Source organism: Dipodomys spectabilis, unplaced genomic scaffold (assembly GCF_019054845.1).
Source record: "Dipodomys spectabilis isolate Male_0828 unplaced genomic scaffold, ASM1905484v1 ptg000297l, whole genome shotgun sequence".
In the NCBI taxonomy this organism is placed as follows: Eukaryota; Metazoa; Chordata; class Mammalia; order Rodentia; family Heteromyidae; genus Dipodomys; species Dipodomys spectabilis.
This window is the reverse complement of record NW_024870974.1, coordinates 7594675-7615259: the sequence shown is the minus strand read 5'-3', so window position 1 is coordinate 7615259 and position 20585 is coordinate 7594675. Positions and strand designations below refer to the sequence as shown.

General features: G+C 38.1%; 1 protein-coding gene across 1 annotated transcript in view; it reads left to right on the top strand.

The window, feature by feature from the left end:
• Positions 1 to 20585, top strand: part of LOC122127161 (microsomal triglyceride transfer protein) — a 44535-nt gene that overhangs the window by 8264 nt on the left and 15686 nt on the right. The window contains exons 3-12 of the mRNA XM_042701764.1: positions 720 to 863; positions 7306 to 7413; positions 9691 to 9807; positions 10230 to 10369; positions 12027 to 12177; positions 13963 to 14120; positions 14706 to 14874; positions 15740 to 15847; positions 17841 to 18053; positions 19850 to 20061. Of these exons, the coding sequence (XP_042557698.1) occupies positions 720 to 863; positions 7306 to 7413; positions 9691 to 9807; positions 10230 to 10369; positions 12027 to 12177; positions 13963 to 14120; positions 14706 to 14874; positions 15740 to 15847; positions 17841 to 18053; positions 19850 to 20061 (1520 nt within the window). The remainder of the gene's footprint in view (positions 1 to 719; positions 864 to 7305; positions 7414 to 9690; positions 9808 to 10229; positions 10370 to 12026; positions 12178 to 13962; positions 14121 to 14705; positions 14875 to 15739; positions 15848 to 17840; positions 18054 to 19849; positions 20062 to 20585) is intronic.

Here is a 20585-nt window from a genome sequence, read left to right as displayed (position 1 = left end):
TACTATATGTACTATATAGTATATATAATATATTGGATGAAATGGTTGTTAGATTTTCCAGATTGGAGCAAAGCATCCTAATCCACATCCTTGAGTTATTTTTCAGTAGAATGACACACCATTCGGCACAAAATATTATATAGATCTGTGTCCAGCAGTTAGGCTGTTTATCTTTAATTTTATCTATTCAGATGAGGCAAAGTGGAGGAGCCCTGTCGGATAAATACTACAGAAAGTGAAGTGATGAGGCAGACAGCAAGAGAAGTGATTGATGGTGGCATGGAAGAACCAGATGCATGTCAGTTTTTTGTGTATCTTTTTATTGTATTATAAAGGTGTACAGAGGGGTTACCATTTCACAGTAATGAGTGTGTGTGCGTCACCCCTTCCTTCTCTCTTCCCCAGTTTTTCCCTCCCATCCCCACCCACAAGTTGCATGTCAGTTACTATAACCTAAAGTATGGTGTTCTTGAGGTATTGATATTTTTTCCTAATTCAAACGATTTATTATTTCAGTACTTTATTCATTTCAAATGAGTGACAAAGATATATATATATATATATGCATACATACATACATACATGCATGCATATATATGTAAAATATATGTATATACATAGACTGGAAAATGGTTGATTCCTTTACCTTTTTACTTTCTAAGAAACTGGTGAAGACAGACAGAGAAAGTTGTTCTAGTAGTGTCTTTATTTGACTCTAGATAACGGATGTAAATGTGCAGAATGTGAATCCACAGAGAGGAGAGAAGAGCATCTTCAAAGGAAAAAGCCAACCCAAAATCATAGGAAAGGAAAACTTGGAAGCTCTGAAAAGACCGATGCTCCTTCATCTAATCCATGGAAAGGTAAGGGGGCTAGGTGGTTCCACATCTTTGGCCCCCCCCAACTTCCCTTTTTTTTTCTTACCTTAAATAGGGAGCATTTTGAGGTAATTGTGTTGTCAATATTTTTATGGTGAGTGCAATTGTTTCAAGAAATAAAGAACTAAACAGAAGTTGCAAATTAAATATTTCCAGAATAAGTCAATACCCCAAATTTGCATATTTTCTGATCAGTTTATTCAGTTTCTATGGAACTCTTTATAGTAGAATAAGTATTTGTTTTTTTTTATGAGAGGTGTACATTTTAAAAATGCATTCCTTATTACATTACTAGCATTGCAAGTCATCAGAGCATGCTTGTATAAAAGTCAGAAAATTAAACAAATTAGACTGAAAAGCTTAGATAAGTGGTATTAAGTTGTTACAAAGATATCAATATCTGGCCCAAATCATAAAGCTGAAGTATTGAAAAGACATGACATGTCTAAGGTACAGTTTGTTTATGAAAAATGTTTAGACAATATTGAAAAACTGTGACTTGGAAAAGCATTAAATATATTACAATGATGAATGCTAAGTATTTAGAAATTCCATGTGTGCATTCTGTATGGTTTGAATTTAACCTATTTAAAATGGTCTTACTATATTTGGAATAGAAAGCAATTGTGACTAATGAATTAGTAGGCATTGCCTGTGGGAGTTTATGAAAATTACAGATATTTTACTGATATAGGAAAAATATATTAGTGAAGATGAGAGATTAACCTCAGTCACTAAAGAAAGACATAAAGGAAATGCCATACTTTTAACTTTACACAACTTTAAAGTTAATAATTTTAGATTCAAAATAAAGATAAAAACAAATGCTTTATCATAGAAATTTCACACATCTGGGCTGGGAAGGTGGCTCAGTGGTAGAGCGCTTGCCTTGCATGCATGAGGCCCTGGGTTCAATTCCTCAGCACCACGTAAGCAAAAAGAAAAAAGCTGGAAGTGGCGCTGTAGCTCAAGAGCTGAGGGACAGCGCCCAGGCCCAGAGTTCAGGCCCCATGACTGGACCACCCCCCCCCCCCCAAAAAAAAAGAAATTTCACCCATCTATTTTTTAACCAATATGTGTATTAAAAAGGGAGTTATGAGAAGGAATCTCTCTCTCTCTTTCTCTCTCTCTCTCAGTCATGGAGCTTGAACTCAGCACCTGGGCATTGTCCCTGAGCTTCATTTTGCTCAAGGCTAGCACTCTACCATTTGACTGACAGTTCCACTTCCAGTCTTTTGGTGGTTGAATGGAGATAAGAGTCTCATGGACTTTCCTACCCTGGCTGGCTTGGAACCATGTTCCTTAAATCTCAGCCTCCTGAATAACTAGGATTATAGGTGTGAGCCAACAGTGCCTGTTTTAAATCATCACTCTCTCATGCAACCAAACATGGATCATTGTCTTTAGCAATATTTTCTTTTCCTTCTTGTCAAAATACTTTACATAATTCATGTTTGCTTACAGATCCTCTTAAGTTCATACCCTTCTAGCTCACTGAGGATAGCCATTCCATTTAGAAAGCTCTTGGCACTTTGGACTCCGTTTATGCCCCTTATCACTTTCCTTTTGGCTTTGTATATTCATTACTAGATTGTGGCTTCCAGTCTCCACGACCCTTTTGCTCCCTCCCTCCCCAAATTGTCTTGTACTCATTGACTTGGTATTCCATCAAGTTTTTCTCAATAGCCTCCCAAAATGTATGACGACTCAAAGAGATTTCTATCCAAGCACTTCGTACAGTGTGTTGCAATCCTTTCTTCTTATCCTTATTCTGAGTACAGCTTCTTGCGGGTACGTACTTTATCTCTGTGTATTCAGCACCTTACTCAATGTAGGAACTCTGTAGGTACTTACAAAATAAAGGAATTATCTATAAGGTTATGTGGAGCCAAGTAAGTCATACTTTGAGCAATGTCTTAGCCCAGTGCTGGCTGTAATCCTAGCTACTCAGGAGGCTGAGTTCTAAGGATCAGGCAGGAAAGTCCAAGAGATTCTTATCTTCAATCATCCAAAAAGCTAGGAGTGGAGCTGTGACTTGAGTGGTAGAAAAAAAGTGAAGCGACAGTGCCAAGCCCCAGTGCTGGCAAGCAAGTAAGGGAGGAAAGAAGGAAGGAAGGAAGAAGGAAGGAATCACATGTCTGGCAAATTGTTTAGTTAATTGATAAAAGGTACTTACAGTTAATGTGTTTGAAGGCTGTGTTTTAAGACATTACATTTATTGTCTCTTAGCCCAGTGACAGCCCAGGAAGCAGGTGCTGTCGTATCAATCCTCTTGTGACATGCAAGTCCAAGTTAAGAGGAGTTAAAGAGACTTGCCCTAAGAGTCTATGACTGGAAAGTCGTGGAGTTGGAATTTGAGACAGGGTCTGTGATCACGTTCTCATACTCTATGCCTTGTCATTGAAGTACTCAGGGGCGATGGCCCCCTTTTTGGCTGGTGTGTCATATTCTGTATTCCATTCTTTACCATCTGTGTGAGGAATAATTTGAACCTGGCTCATTTTTGTGATAGGTAGGATATACTAGTCTTTTCTTCTCAGAACCTCCAGTGTGGCAAGACACTTGAGTTCATAACATATTAATTGCTCTTATAATCTTAATGTCAGTCAATCATTTTATAACTCCTTCACTGGCACCTGAGTGCAAAGTCTTTTGTTACACACAGGAGTGCACTCGGTGCTCTCACTGTTCAAAGGCTGACCTGGAGCTGCCACATCATTATTTCGATGACACTCACAGGCCATTTCTAGAAGAGCTATGATTTGTGCAGCCACAGGGTAAAGTACATTATCATATCTCTCAGCTATATGATAAAGTACTCACTGGGAGGGGAAGGGAAGTAACTTGTCCCTAGAGACCAAGCTGTCAAGTGGAAGATTTGCTCACATTACTGTGAGATCATTCACTGTCATTGCAGATTATTATAAAAGAACTTATGCAAAAACAGGGGAAACTGCTGAGGAGAAATTTTCCAGGGAGTGTGTTTTTCTACCCCAGTTTGATATTCAGTTTTACTAGAAATGTCTGTGATTTCAAAGATACTCATAGGCATGTATTTTTGTCTTTCCTGAGAACCCCTTTTCTCCCCTCCCCTATTTGAAACTTCCATGTTTACATGATAAAAGAGAACCAATACTTAAATATATATTCTTGGCACATTTTCTCTTTTCCATGACCATCCTTTTCCTTACATAAATATTTGAGCATGACTCTAGTTTTGTTTACAAATCATAAACTAGCATGGAAATGACACAGTTATCTGGCTAAGGTTAATTAATACTGGCAATCAAAAAGTGTCTCCAGTTAAAGCACAAATTCTTCCTTGGCCTGATATGTTAATGTAATTAGGTAGATAATTTCTAGATTTCTGTTTCTGGTTTTGGCCATTCATCTTGATTAAATCAACCACAGGGTTGCTGAGTTGGCCTATTATTTTGTGCTGTTTCTAGGCACAGATCTTCTTTCTGAATCTGGTACCATGGTGACACATGCCAACCTCCCAGAAGAGCTGTAATTCCTTTCAAATTCACCTTGAAAGCTTTTCAAATTGGCCATTTATTTCTTCATTAATTTGTTTTCTAGTTTGCCATTTCCCAGCTATGCTCTGTCATAGACAACAAAGATAATATGACTCATCTCTGTGTGCCAGGATCTTTCCAGTTTATTTTTAGTGTTTTATCTTTTCTTATTCTTGAAGACTATGTAAGTGAAGACTATGTAAGTGACTATATTCAAAGAGTTATCTCCTTCCTAAGGAAAAAAATATGATGAATGACTACTGATTCCAATGGACTTCTCCCTCCCTCCCACCCAGAATTTAACCAGGAGAGATTCTGCCTTTCTTGCTTAACAACCTGTTCAGTTGCACTCTAGATTTAGTTTTCTTGAGTTAAAGATTCGTTTGTAAAGACACTGTGCCTGCTAATGCTCACTGGAATATCTGGCGCCTATGAATTTAGATAAGAGCCTATGTTCTAGCATGTTCAGAATTCATTTCCGTGCTGAAGTAATCAGCTTTATGGCTTGAATATAATAAAACTTATTCAGTTAGTGTTGTGAAATAATGAATTTTAAATTATTGCTGTGGCAGCACATGGATTGCCCTGTAAGCATCTGAGTTATTGTGATGATTCGTAAATAATTTTGACATTTGGCTAATATAGATAACTATCTTCTGTTTGTATCTCACTGGTTTGCTCTAAAGGAATAAAGTTTTGGCTTCAGAGATAGTAGTCACACAAAAGAAAAAAAATAACTTTCTCAACTTTTTCTCCGCTAGTTCTATGGAAACAATCAAAAGTAATAGAAGGAATTTCCAATTTTTTCTTCATGTTTGCTAGTTTATGTTCTTCAGCCTGAGAAGAAAAAAGAACTCTATAAATTTATTTTCTTAGGGGTCTAGACACCAAAACCAAAACTTGATCCATAGAAGTGCATCAGTAATCAAAGAGCACTTGACCTTATGCATAGACCAAAGATTAAGTCTTGAATTGGTAGATAAAACTTTCTAAATAATTCTATAAATAGACACACTTTGTATCCTGGAAGCATATCAAAAATGATGATAGTGTAGGATTTTCCCCCACTTAATGGATCCCTTTGCTTTCTAAAGTATTTCAGCGTTACCAGCCACAGTCTCATGCACTTGGCCACTAGATCAGCACTTCTGACTGCCTTGGGCCCAAGCTATGCGGTTATAAGCCTCTAAGAAGATGGCATCTGAAAGTACCACATCCCAATGTATTCACAAAGCCAAGTATGCTATCACTACTAAAGGAAACAAGACCCAGCTTATACCACAGAATGTCAGAAACTCAGCTTGGGGCTGAGAAATTGCCAGTGATTTGTTTGAGAATATGATAGCATGGATTTTCAGACACTGAGGTCATTATTCCGGTTCCTTTTTAACTGGGACAAACAACTCTATTCTGACCTTCATGGGGACAAACTCTTTTTTAACGTTTATAGGATTGTACTGTACAATGACTGAAATTGATTTTCAGATAAAGTATCTAGTAAATCTATTTCTAGGAATAGTATGTGTAAGAAGTAAACATATAGATTTGAAACACTTGTGTGGATATTTCAAGTACAATATTCCTTTCTTATCATGAGAGTTTTCGATTTGTGCTGAATTATTCAGGTGGGACATTAACTGAATCATTACATAACTATTGAATTTTCTATTTTATTTTATTTGAAAAACTATGCTTGTTTCTAAAAAGAAATAGAAGATACTCAGCATATTTTTGACATAAATACTGAGCTATAATTATCATAAACCCTGTGGAAATGTATAGAGAAGACATATCTGTCCTTGAATTCCAAACCATGTGAGGCTTTTGGAGTAAAATCAGGATGAAAACAACACAGGTTTCTCTCCAGATAATTACCCTGTTTCTTTTCTTTTCCTTTTTTGTTTTTGTTTTTTGTTGGTCATGGGGCTTAATCTAGTGCTCTACCATTTTGAGCCACAGCACCACTCTTGATTTTCTTTTGATTAATTGGGGATAAGAGTCTCAGGGGGACTTTTCTGCGTAGGCTGGCTTTGAACCCATGATCCTCAGATGTCAGCCTCCTGAGTAGGTAGGATTACAGGTGTGAGCCCTGGCACCTGGCTAACCCTGTTTCTTTTGAATGAGTCAATTTAGCAGAATGATGAAAGACACCAGGCCCATAAATGTAAGGGTCAAGGGTATAAGTAGTAAAAAAATTACTTACTACTACTGCCAATCACATGAACCTTTCCCATTTCAGCCCCTTCCCTATCTTCTAAAGGAAACCCCAAAGCAGAAGGCAAGTTGTACAAATGTACAGTCTTAACTTCAAATCTTCCAACCATCTACATTGCTTTTACCATGATCAACATGAATGCCCTGAAAATCATCACTATGGATTTTGTCTGTGATCATTATGGCCACACTTGAATCCCTGTCATCCAAGGCTGTGCCAGGCTTAGGTATATTGGATGTGGTAATGATCATTCTCCTCAACAACCTCATCATTCGCTGATTTTATTTTAAGCCCTGGTTAGTTTTTGTTTCAGTCAGATTTATAGGTTAAGGTCATAGCGATTTGTTCAGAATGTTCCTAAGTTTTCTTCCTTGGATAAGTTTCCATCACAGAAATTTTAGTGTATGTACACTGATGTTCTTTCCTTTGTTTCCTTCTTTATGTAATGCCCAACATGTTCAGAATCTTCATGATCAGCCACTCTAAATTTTGTACCCAAATGATCTGGTTTCATAGAAATGTAAATAGCTTCTTTAGGAAACAAAGAAGTTGAAGCTTCATAACAGATTGATTTCTGTTAACATGAGTGAGGATTAGTATGGGTGAGAATCTGAGCTGTTCGGCCATTTATTTAACCAAATCTGATTAATGGTGCATCTTTGCTTCATTTGTATTGCCCTTATTCTCTCCACAGGTCAAAGAGTTCTACTCATATCCAAATGAGCCAGAGGCCATTGAGAATCTCAAGAGAGGCTTGGCTAGTTTGTTTCAGATGCAGTTAAGCTCTGGAACCGTCAATGAGGTACTTACTAACAGTACTAAGGATTCAGCATCTTATTTGACAATAAGGTAATAAGATAAGAGCTTGCACTTGTAGAAGAAAGTTACTACTATGATAATATTCAGAAAAGGTGAGTTGGTCACATCTCCTTTATATATGACACAATTGCCAGAAATCCAGCATTTATTACTTAATAAGGAAATTAGAATCCATTATACTAAGGAGAGTTAGGGTGATGGTTAGATATGGAGAAAGCATTGGGGATTAACATCCCAGATGCCTCTGCCATCCACTATCCAATGGGTAGTTCATTAAAAATATAGACTATCTGTATTTATCCCTACAAATTCTGATTTTGTAGATAAAAGAGGCCAGAAGGTTAATATTTTAACAACCATGGTAATTGGGATGCATTGTAAGTATGGGAATCACTGCTCCAACTCCTTACAAATGATGAAAGCAAGTTTAATGAGAAAAATGAAGTGTATTTTCCAGGATCACATGTGGAGTGATGGCTGAAGTCCAACTTTCCTAATCTGAACTCAGCCAGACTATGAGTGAACAAATGAATGAGTGTAAAATGTCATATCATGACCGGGTTTTAAGGAAAGGTAGAATAGAAGCAAATATACAATGCTGGCAGAGGCCTGCAGAAAAGCTCAGAGAAGTCAAATAAAGTCTATATAGATATACAGGTTTTGAAAACAAAAATCACTAATGTGACTAATAATTAGTTAAACCAATATTTTTCTCATACACATATACACACAGTCCAGATACAGCTTTAGAAATCACTTCTGTCCAGACAATCAATTAGCTGAGGCTTAATCTATTCAGCTAGATTTTAAAAAACTTATTAGCATATATGTGATATATAAGGATAGTTTCACTGTGACATTCCTATACGTATATATACAATGCACCCTGATCAAATTCACTCCCTTTAGCTCTTTCCCTCAGCCTCTCTCCTTATTTCTTAAAACAATCTCTGTTTTCATACATGCATAAAAAGCACTTTGATCATATTCACCCTCATCTACTCTTTTTTTGTTATTGTTGTGCTGTTCCTGGGGCTTGAACTCCAGGACCTGGGTGCTGTCCCTTGAGTTTCTTTTGCTCAAGGTTAGCACTCTACCACATGACCCATAACTCCACTTCCAGCTTTTAGGGGGTAGTTTATTGGAGATAAGAGTCTCAGACTTTCTGGCTGGGTTAGCTGTCATCCTCAGATCTCACCCTCCTAAGTAGCCGGTGTCCAGCTTCATCTACCCTCTTTTTGTTGTTGTTGTTGTTGGTCTTGGGGTTTGAACTCTGGGCCTGGGCACTGTCCCTGAGCGCTTCAGCTCAAGGTGAGTGCTCTACCACTTGAGCCACAGCACCACTTCTTGTTTTCTGGTGGTTTTTTGGAGATAAAAATCTCATGGACTTTCCTGCCTGGTCTGGCTTTGAACTGCAATCCTCAGATCTCAGCCTCCTGAGTAGCCAGGATATGAGCCACATAGGATATGAGCTAGGTATGAGCCACAGCCCCCGATCCCTCCTACCAATCTTTATTGTACAAAGGGTTTTCACCAGGACAATTCACATGTGAGTATACTACAATTCACAGAAGAAATATAAATGGCTAATAGATACATGAAGAAATAACATTCAGTGCCTTTAGCCATAAGCAAAATGCTAATCAAAACTACAGAGTCTATCCTACTCCAAGAAAACAATAAATGCTAGTGAGGAAAAAGGAACCCTCACAATATTGGTGGAAATATACACTAATGTAATCACTATGAATATAAGTATGGAGGTCCCTCAATAAACTAAAAGTAGATCTACCGTATGACCCCAGCATACCATTCCTAGACATATATCCAAAGGAGTCCAAATAAATATACAAGAGCTACACCCACATAGTCATTTTTATTTGCAGTTTTGTTAACAATACCCAAGCTGTGCCATCAGCCCAAGTACCAAACAACCAGTTAATGGAGAAAGAAAATTTGGTACATATGTACTAGTTTTTCCAATGCTTATTGGGATCAAAGAGAAGTAGGATATCTTGTGTCACTGCTGAGCAATTGAGAAGGAGCTGCAAGACTAAACCCATAGAAGAGAGAGACTATTGGAGACTCAGAGTTCTTTCAATCTTTTTCTCTTGTTATTCTTGGAGGTGGGTGGTGGGAGTTGAGGGGGAGCAATTCTTAATGGCATGATTAGAGACCTTAATTTTCATGGCACTTTCCATTAAAATTCAATGGGTCCACAGCAAATTAAAAGCCATTATGTTCTTGCTTTTCTATCCAGGAAGATATCTCTGGAAATTGTCAAGTGACCTACCAGGCTCAGCAAGACAAAGTGGTCAAAATTAAAGCCTTGGATTCATGCAAAATAGAGAGGTCTGGTTTTACAACTGCAAATCAGGTATAATCAATATTAATTTTTTTCTTTGAGAACTTCATTTTGTAGAAATATATCAAAATAGAACATAAGGAAACAATATAATTTGGAAGTATTTATAATTAGGTAACAGTTGTACACGTGTCAAATGAGTAGACTTTTAAAAAAAATTTTTAATTTATTTTTGTTGGTCCTGGGGCTTGAACTCTGGGCCTGGGTGCTGTCTCTGAGCATTTCAGCTCAAAGCAAGCGCTCTGCCACTTGAGCCATAGCTCCACTGAATTTTTTTTAACAAGTGTTGTCATTGTGAGTGTGGCAAGTAAAGGATGGACATCTTTATAAAGTTAAAAGAGAGTCTGTTGTTTGACTTAGTTCGAAAGCTGATTACTTGTGAGTTACCAGATATTAATGGGCTGATGGATTGATTCATTTACTTATTTACTTAGGTCTTGGGTGTCAGAGTGAAAGCCACATCTGTCACTACCTATAAGATAGAAGACAGTTTTGTCACAGCGGTGCAAGCAGAAGAGAGTCATGCTTTCAGGCTGAATTTCTTACAAACAATTACGGGGAAAATAACCTCAAAGTAAGACAATGTTGAAACTTTACATTCATTGTGTTTCTCTGATTTATTATTGTAGTTGATCTGTTAGTAGAGGTGTATATGTATGTGTAGTATATGTATAGTGTGTATGTGTTATCTGTGTGGTGTGTATATGTTTGTGGTGTTTGTGTGTAGTGTGTGTATGTGTGTATATACATGTGTGTAGGGGATGTGTGCATGTGAACAATGTGTGTAGTAGTGTTCAGTGTGTGTATACTGCTTTCCCCTTGAAAGCATCAACAACATCTTGTTCTTTATTTTCCACATTATCCATAATAATAGACAAATCCTATTTGAATGAAATTTAACTATTATCAATTGTTACTTGAGCAGAATTTAAAACATAATTGACAATCTACTTGATTTGTTTTTATTCTAGTTGTTTTTCTAATTCCTTGGTCAATTAATTTTTTTTTTTTTGCGTCTAGTCATGGGGCCTGAACTCTGGGCCTGGGCACTGTCCCTCAGCCCTTCAGCTCAAAGCTAGTGCTCTACCACTTGAGCCACAGCGCCACTTCCGGCTTTTTTCTTTTTGCTTATGTGGTGCTGAGGAATAGAACCAGGGACTCAGGCATGCAAGGCAAACGCTCTACCCTGAGCCATCTTCCCAGCCCTTTGGTCAAATTTTTTAATAGGAAAATTAAAAAGTGGTTGCATTCAGATTTTCTCTTCCAGTTTTTTTTTAAATTATCATTGTTTAAATACAAAGTTCCATAGTAAAGAGACATGAAAAGGTTTTTCAGGAGACTTACATTTTAGCATTTAACCTATTACGTGAATTGAGACCATTCTATCTGGTCAGAGTAGTTGTATCGGGATGAAGAACTAGATTTCAAATCTAATTTATTATCAGATTTTATTTCAAAACGAACATATTTCCAGCAATAAATCAATTGTACCTTATGTCCTTACGTCTCAAAAAATTTCCTCTGAAGTTGCCCTCATGTTAGAACCAGCAGATGAAACGATTGGAGAAATGGATGTCTTGCATCATAAAACCTTGAAAGTTTATTGACGTCCCATCTGAAGTAGAATATTGCATTTTTCTTTGTATATATTATTTTCACATATTCTCAAAGAAAACAGGTACTTAAATTAATAACTAGCTCTGCAAAGTCTTTTAGAGCCAATACTGGGATTCGAACCTGGCCCTTGACACTTTCACTCATTGGCTAGTGCTCTACCCACTGAGCTATGCTTCCAACCCGAAAGGATTGCTTCTTTCTTTCTTTTTAAAATTGTTTTTCCAAATAGATTGTTGAGACCATTTCTGGAAGATAAGCATTCTAAACTGTTTTGGTTAATAACTGGTGTGATTGTATTCAAATCTCATTTTAAGAAAACTGGGCTTAGGTCAAAAGAGTTGACATCCCATATCTAGAAAAATTTTCTTTCTTGTATTTTCTTATCATCATATTTAAAAGACTTAAGATGTCAACTCTTGGAATAAAGTTGTCCTCACCCCCCTCCTGAATGACTGTATAACTATCTTGAGGTTTCTACAGCTTTGAAGATAGCAACGGCTGAACTTCTTTGACTTGAACACATGGGTATACATCTTTGCTAAAGAATAGCAATTAATATCTTGTTCACTCAGAGCACTGTTTAGAACGTGATATTCCTCTGTGATGTTGTGCAGGCAGAAACTGGAGCTGAAGACAACAGAAGCAGGCCCAAGACTGATACCTGGAAAGCAGCTGGCCTCTGTAATTAAAGCCGTTGATGCAAAGTACACAGCCATCCCCATCGTGGGGCAGGTCTTCCAGAGCGCATGCAAAGGATGCCTTTCTGTAAGTGTGAGCAAAGGTGGGGCCAGCAGTGGCATACGTGCTGTTTTTCTGTCTCCAGTGAAAGCGTCAACTACAGAGAGTTACTAAAGGATTACCAGCCACCATACAGTTAGGGTGACTAAGCCTAGCAATCCATACTCAAGATGAAAGCATAAAACAAAAGTAGTTAAGAAAACATATTGCTTTCATGTCTTATAAAGAGAAAACAAGATGCTAGCCAGGTGCCAGTGGCTCATGCCTATAGTCCCAACTACTCAGGCTAAGATCTGAGGATTGTGCTTCAAAGTCAGCCTGTATGATTCAACCCCAATTAACCACCAAAAACCTGTATAGAGAACTATAACTCAAGTGGTAGAGTGCAAGCCTTGAGCACAAAAGTTCAGGGACAGCACTCGGGCCCTGAGTTCAAGGCCCAGGACTAGCACACACACATATATTCACACACACACACACACACACACATACACACACACATATAAATAAATAAGTAAATAAATAACACTGTGACTTACACGAAGCCTTTTATAACTCATTCCATGCTCGGCCCCTGTGATTTTTTAAATAATTTTTTCTTAATTATTGAATGTTTATGTCATTGTGGCTTTCCCAGTGTCACTATATTTTCATGATGGGAACTCTTTTAATGACAGATAGTCTGAATTAATATTGATACACTCTTCCCTCAGAAATGACCTAGAAAATAGTGAGCTAAATAAATCTGAGATTTTATATTCTTAAGATTGGATAGATAAAAAGAGGGTTTGGGTTTTTTTTTTTTCCAGTCCTAGGGGTTGAACTCAGGGCCTGGGCACTGTCCCTGAGCTTAGTTTCTACTCAGAGCTAGCACTTTACCACTTGAGCCACAGCATTACTTCCAGCTTTTTCTGCTTATGTGGTACTGAGGAATTGAACCCAGAGCTTCATGCATGCTAGGCAAGCACTCCACCACTAAGCCCCATTCCTAGCCTTCAATAAAAGAGATTTTCAAAAGAGAAAAACAGGGTCTATTGCTTAGAAGGAGTCAATAATTTAAAAGCTGCAGCATGTTGCCACTAGTTAGTGTGAGAAAACTGGAGGCCACCATGAGATTTTAACATATTCTGTATAACTAGGGGGAAAGTAGTAAAGAATAAAAAATAAATCATTTGGTTGTTTCAAAGCCAAGTGATATCATCAATTAGATTAGCTATTTTTAAAACCATAGTTCAATAACCACACTGCTATATCTAACTACGGCTCTATTTGACGTAGATAGGAGCAATAAACAAGTCCTACCTCAATAATAGTAAAGCATTGAATTTCATGCAAAATGGTAAAGAGAAGCTAAGAAGCTCAGACTGTCATAAAAATTGATTTTCAGTACATTGTGGTAATCTGGAAATGGGATGCAGTTTTCTAGTAGTTCTGATTTTTAGTCCTCTCAGATTCCCTGCTGTTAATTAAAATTCTGCACAGTTTCTGCAGGGTAGTTAAACTTGGCCGGCCTCAGATATGATTTCCTTGGGGTAGTCATGGAATGATCTATATGCCTAGATGGCAGTAAATTGTTGCCCAAGGGCCTTCAAGGTCAATAGTAATAGACCACCATGGACCTTCCACTGAGGACTGGCACGCAGGGTCATCACGCCTCTATTTGCTTCTGGATTTCCGGTGGGTTATGAGAGAGGCAGGGAGATAGGTGGTCTATTGAATAAGAGACAGAAGGGCTTCTAATTGGCAGATACGCCCGCAGCTTTGAGCCTTGGTCAGTGGGGATGCTCATGAGCCTGTGGCCGTGTCTTGCAGCTCTCCGAGCATTGGCAGTCCATCAGGAAGCAGCTGGAGCCCGACAACCTCTCCAGCGCCGATTCCGTCCGAAGCTTCCTGGCCTTCATTCAGCACCTCAGGACCGCCAAGAGAGAAGAGATCCTCCAGATCCTCAAGGCAGAGAAGAAGGAAGTCCTGTAAGTTCCCCAGACTTTGGGTGGGGTTGTCTGTCCCCCAAATCTTTTTCAGGTTATTTCTTATTAAACCAACTGCCCCACTTTCGAATCAATTGTTCTGCATTTCCATATTTATATCTAACCATTATGCCACAATGCAGTAACTCAAGGGACACCTGTCCAGAAATACAATGATAAGTGATTCGTCCTTACGACTCGGTGATAATCTGGTACACTGTATATGTTAGTATTGGAGAGTTAGTTGGTATATTCTGAATAAAAGTTTCTTATGAGAGAAAGAGAAAAGTAAAGCGAGAGGTTTAGATAAAATGAAGAAAGGATTTTATTTATTTTTATAAGTTTTTTTTATTGTGAAAATACTGTACAGAAGGGTTACAGTTACATGAGCAAGGTAATGAGTCCATTTCTTATCAAGCATTGTTGCCTCCTCCGGAGAAAGGATTTTTTTAAAAGAAAGTTATATATTTGTTGCCTTTGCTTTAAAAAGATCACTTCTGTAGGAAACTGAAATGGATGAAGAGTCTGGGAGTGACAGAAGTGTTCAATAACAGCTTGCTCACACTGATGTCTTTTTTTTTTTTACAGACCACAGCTGGTCGATGCTGTCACTTCTGCTCAGACCTCAGACTCATTGGAAGCCATCCTGGACTTTCTGGACTTCAAAAGTGACAGTAGCATTATCCTTCAGGAGAGGTTTCTGTATGCCTGTGGATTTGCCTCTCACCCAGATGAAGATCTCCTGAGAACCCTTGTGGTAAGCCGAAAGGACACTGGGAAAATAACCCTCAGGGGCTAAAAGACAAAAATAAAAACCTATGAAGAATATAAGCAGTAATTAAACAATATATAGAACACCTGTATGTAGAACAAAAGCTACAAAAGAGCTTCTTAACTTTCACATTCAAAGTCTATTGGATTATGTTATGTCCATTAATTACTAACCATATAGTAAAACCTCCATTTAGTGTTTGCCCTCACAGTCCCGCTAATTAGCCTAAACAAGACTTTGCGGAAACTTAAAGCTTGAGTTTGTCCATCATACCTCGTGGCATCGGATAGATGTCAAGAGGGAGAGGTCATCTAGATTATACTGCAAAAAGCAATTTTTGAAAAAATGTTTTGACATCAAAACTATGGTATATATATACATTGAACAGACACAATCATTGCATTATAAAAATATATATTGGAAACAAATCTAGACTGTTTTGACTCCAAGATTTTTTCCGAGTATGCATACCTGCTTATGATCTATTGGAATAATTGATAATCTTTTTGGAAAAAAAGCATATTTGAGAATCTAATCAAAGCAATGTCTGCCTCGGCTTTCGCATATAAAAGTTAACAAACATTTTCCTTTGTGGCTTTCTGAAAGCCCAAAGAACCCAATCCCTTAAATCTTTAAAGAGTTCATAGACCATGATTAGGAAGGTCTTCCCTTAGCTCTCCATTCAAAACCAGACAGCGAATTTCTGAGTATCTCAAAGCAAAATATTGAGTTTGTTTGCTAGGACCATAAAAACAGTTCCATCAGATATTGGTTACTTGTTTCCCATAATTAAAATTGTCCCTTGGGAATTATGTCTTGGTAACCTATTTTATCCCTGTATGGTTGATAGGGTAAGTTCAAAGGTTCCTTTGGAAGCAACGACATCAGAGAGACTGTTATGATCATCATCGGAGCCCTAGTCAGGAAGCTGTGTGAAAATGAAGGCTGTAAACTCAAGGTAAGTCAGATCAAATCTCGGCTGGCTACATTTCCAGCCCATCTCCTTAATCCTCGACGCACTGCCCTCTGCTGGCTCTCCCAGTCCCCGACCTACTGTTTATTATTGTTTATTATGGTTCCTTCTTCCTTGCCTTTCCAAGGCTTGTCCCATAAAAGGGATGCTGAGTGATGATCCAATTAAAGTTCTTCTGATGACAGGACAGCTTAGTTCTTATCACACCTTTAAAGGTGTCTTTTAAGTAGTGAAAAACATCTATTATGTCATTCTCATTCAGTTTTGTTAATGTTTTTGGACAATCTTAATTTTAAAGAATCTTTTAAAAAAAATAATGAGCTTTGGCTACCAGGGTTCAAATTTTCTGTCTTCTGTGAAACACTCATTTACCTCTTCTCCAAATCAAATATATGAAAGAAGGTAAATGAGGTTTTTTTAAGTACAAATTTAATGTATTTGCTGGGCTTTTGTTCAGCCAGCATTGGACAGTGATCTCCTGTGTACTGAGATTACAGATGTGTGCTACTATGCCCAGTTTATTTTTTAGAAAAAGCCTTATTAACTTTTACCTGAGCTGGTTTTAAACCAACCTCTTTCCACCTCTCATCTTCTTCCTATATTTCTTTTTTCAACATTAAGAAAATTTCTACCATATTTATTTACGTTATTGTATTGTATTGTAAAATATAGCCTCTTCCATGTAAACTCTTTCAAAGGTTATCTTTTCTGTTTGATATGTTTCAGAAATATTCCATATTACTAAAGAGAGATCTTCTTCATTCCCTTGTACAATTGCTTAGTACTCCACGGAGTCAACAAGCTACAGTTTATCCCATATCTACTAAATACCATCATGTCAGTGGTTCCACTATTTAATGGTCCTAGACACTTGTTTTTCTTCTTGGATATATAATTTCAGGACTAGGACTACAGGGTCAAAATGGAGTTTTATTAGCTTTGGTCAACATATCTTCCACAATAGTGTACTATTTTATACTAATATTAGCAAAATATAAGCATACTTATTTCCCTATAGCCTGGTCAACAAATTATTCCATCAAGCTAGAAATTTTTACAAATCTAGTGGACAAATGTCACTTCTTGGAGTCTGTGTGAAATTCAGGATCATTTCTTTTATTTGGACTTTTCCTGTTTTCTTCCCCACTCCCACTCTTCCCCTTGTAGGGTGTGTGTGTGTGTGTGTGTGTGTGTGTGTGTGTGTGTGTGCGCGTGCGTGCGTGCGTGCGTGTGTGTGTGTGTGTGTGTGTGTGTACATAGAATTTAAGTGCAGAGTTCACAAATCCTGAAGCTAGATCAAGAATCTTTATTTTATTTATTTATTTTTTGCCAGTCCTGGGCTTGAACTCTGGGCTTGGGCACTGTCCCTGAGCTTCTTTTGCTCAAGGCTAGCGCTCTACCACTTGAACCACAATGCCACTTCCAGCTTTTTCTGAGTAGTTTATTGGAGATAAGAGACTCATGGACTCTTCTGCCCAGGCTGGCTTCGAACTATGATCCTCAGATCTCTGCCTCCTATGTAGCTAGGATTATAAGCAGCACTAACTGAACTCAGGGTCAAGTAAAAGAAGACATTCCAAAGCAAGCTCTAGAGATCAAGCTCTAAGCACTTTTTACTAAAATCAGCTCTTCAGAAAAGTGACATTAGGAGCGTGGTGATAATGTGGGCTCCATCTCATTGTGGTTTTATGAATTCAATAAATAGATTTTTTAAAAAATCACAAGGGAATTAAAAATGGCTTTATGCCTCCAGAACTACATATACCCATATTTATATCATACTTCACTGCTTATTAGAGGTCTATATAGATTTTTTTTCGAAAGAAACTTTTCTCAAGCTTTCCTTGTTTGCATCCCTTGAGTGTCTCAGTCAGGCAGCCAATGTGAATATTTCTAAAAGTTTTGATTGTTTAATTGGCCACGTTTCGGGCATATGTCTGAGTGTGTGTGTGTTTGCTTTTGTTTTTGCTGTTTTTAGGCAGTAGTAGAAGCCAAGAAGTTAATCCTGGGAGGACTTGAGAAGCCAGAGAAGAAAGAGGACACAATGATGTACCTGCTGGCCCTGAAGAACGCCCTTCTTCCAGAAGCCATTCCGCTCCTGCTGAAGTTTGCAGAGTCAGGAGAAGGACCTATCAGCCACCTCGCCATTACCACTCTGCAGAGATACGATGTCCCCCTCATCACCCAGGAGGTAAAGACTTGAGAATACTCACAACGTGACAGAAGAAGAAAAAATATTCCACGTCTCAATATAAATCAAATGCAAACTTCTCTTAAAGCATCTCTGTTTTTCCAAATGGTCTCTTTCTTCTGCTTAGGAACAACTCCTTAAGTTTCATTTAAGAGAGCACAATAGAGTCAAATACATTTTCTTATTTAAGAAACAGACTCTTCAGAAATGTCTTTACTCTTGCATGCTTTTAAATGCTCTTCAATCTTTCTACACTGAAATATCCTGGTGTAAGTTATGTAGTTATAATTACATTTTCAAGAAGCTATCTAAATTAAAATTTTGTTAGGTGGCAATGGTTTAGAAACTTCAATATAAACTTCCTGTGAGAGATATTTAACACCAAACATTGTATTTGGAGATTGCAGGCAAGTGCCTTCCAAACAGTTTTGTATGAAAGCTGACTAGCATGATAGTTAGCAGTATGTGCCTTAGACAGAAAGAGGTATAAACTTTGCCTTCATCTTTTCCTGCTTGTTTGTTTGGGAGTGAGTTATTGAACTCCTCCATATCTGAGAGCACCGTGAAGATCTGAAGGAAATAGAAAAAGTCAGGGGAAAGTAGAACTGAGAAAAGAGGTCTGGGATAGAACCCACATATTATACCTTGTCAAGCAACATTTGTTACCAGAAAACTAGTTCCTGGCACAGGGTGCCATTATTATGGCAAAATAGTGTTGATTTAAATGTGCCGTTTAGGATAAAAGATCACAATGTACCGTAGGTTCATCAAAAATACCAATTTTGTAAGTCAGTTTGCAGTTGCCATAACAAAATATCCAAGGCTGAAGACTTACTAAAGAAGTTTTTAGTTCACAGTTTTGAAGGTCCAAGAGCATGACTCTGAAATTTACCAGCTTCCTTGAGAGAGAGCAGATGTGCAGATGTGCAGAAGTACGTTCAAAAATGGTCAGTGATTCATACGGCTTCAAAGAGGTTCCATGCTCCCAAAAGGATTTCATGCAGGCCATTAAAAAAAAAAGTGTGCCAGTCCTAGGGCCTGAACTCAGGGCCTGGGCACACTGTCCCTGAGCTTGTGTGTGTGTGTGTGTGTCTCTGTGTGTGTGTGTGTGTGTGTGTGTGTGTGTGTGTGTGTGTGTGTGTTTTGCGAATCCTGGAGCTTGAACTCAGGGCCTGGGCATGGTCACTGAGCTTCTTTTGCTCAAGGCTAGCACTCTATCACTTAAGCCACTGGCTTTTTCTGTTCATGTGGTTCTGAGAAATTGAACCCGGGGCTTCATGTATGCTAGGCAAGGACTCCACTACTAAGCCACATTCCCAGTCCTCCCTAAGCTTTTTTACTCAAGGCTAGCATTCTGCCACTTGAACCACAGCTCCACCTCTAACTTTTTGGTGGTTAATCGGAGTATAGTTCATTTTCAACATAGTGTCTAGTGAGTACCACTGCTACATTTGTTCATTCTCTGTCTCCCCATTTCTGTGCCCTTCCTTACCCTCCTAAAGACAGATAAACAGACAAGACAAAAAGAAAACAAAAACAGCAACAAAGGAAAAGCCTCTTGTTTCCATTTCCTGGAGTTCATGTCAATAAATATTATTTTATATGGTCAGAGGTGCATAGGCATCGCGATGCCTTTGGCTTCCAAGCGTATCCTCCTTTGGTCTCACTGTGTGAATGGCCAGAGTCCTGTATAATTCACCAGGAGGTTCCAGTGTATATTGGATCTAGCTTCTGCATATTATAATATCATTTTTTTAAATCGAGCTGTGTGCTAAGTTTGAGTATCTTTTGTACAGGTAAAGAAGACCTTGAACAGGATATACCACCAGAATCGTAAAGTTCATGAGAAGACGGTGCGCACTGCTGCTGCTGCTGTCATTTTAAATAGCAACCCATCCTACATGGAGGTGAAAAACATCCTGCTGTCTATTGGGGAACTTCCCAAAGAAATGAATAAATACATGCTCTCCGTTGTTCAAGACATTCTACGTTTTGAAATGCCGTCCAGGTATGATCCTTCTCTTGTGTCTATGCATTCAAACTTATTTCTATATTGATACATTATACATGCAGCTAGTAACAATGGTATGGCCACTACCTTGGGCTATGTAATACAAACTCAGTTTTCCCAAAGAGGGCTGTTTAGTGAGGCTGGTAAGTCAGTTGCAATGTGGCCATTTACAATTTGGAATGCTTGCCCTGTCTGGTAAATATGCATATCGTTGAATGTTTTAAAAATCAAATTGTACTTTCAATAGCACTGTTTTTAGAAATGGCACAACACGAGGATGTACATTCTTACCAAACAGTCTTTTATTTTAATTTTCCAAATGTTAGGAATAGTTAAAGCCTGATTTATCACGGCTAAAGTTAGTGAGTTTACCATCTAAGTTTACAAACCTTAGGCATGGCCCCCATTTTAGGACAAGTCAAGATTAAATAGTGGTAACAGTAGACATCTTTGCTCCCAGTGACTCCAGGTGAGCTCACACCTTCCAGTTCTTCATTGCTTTCATGAAGCTCCCTGAGGAG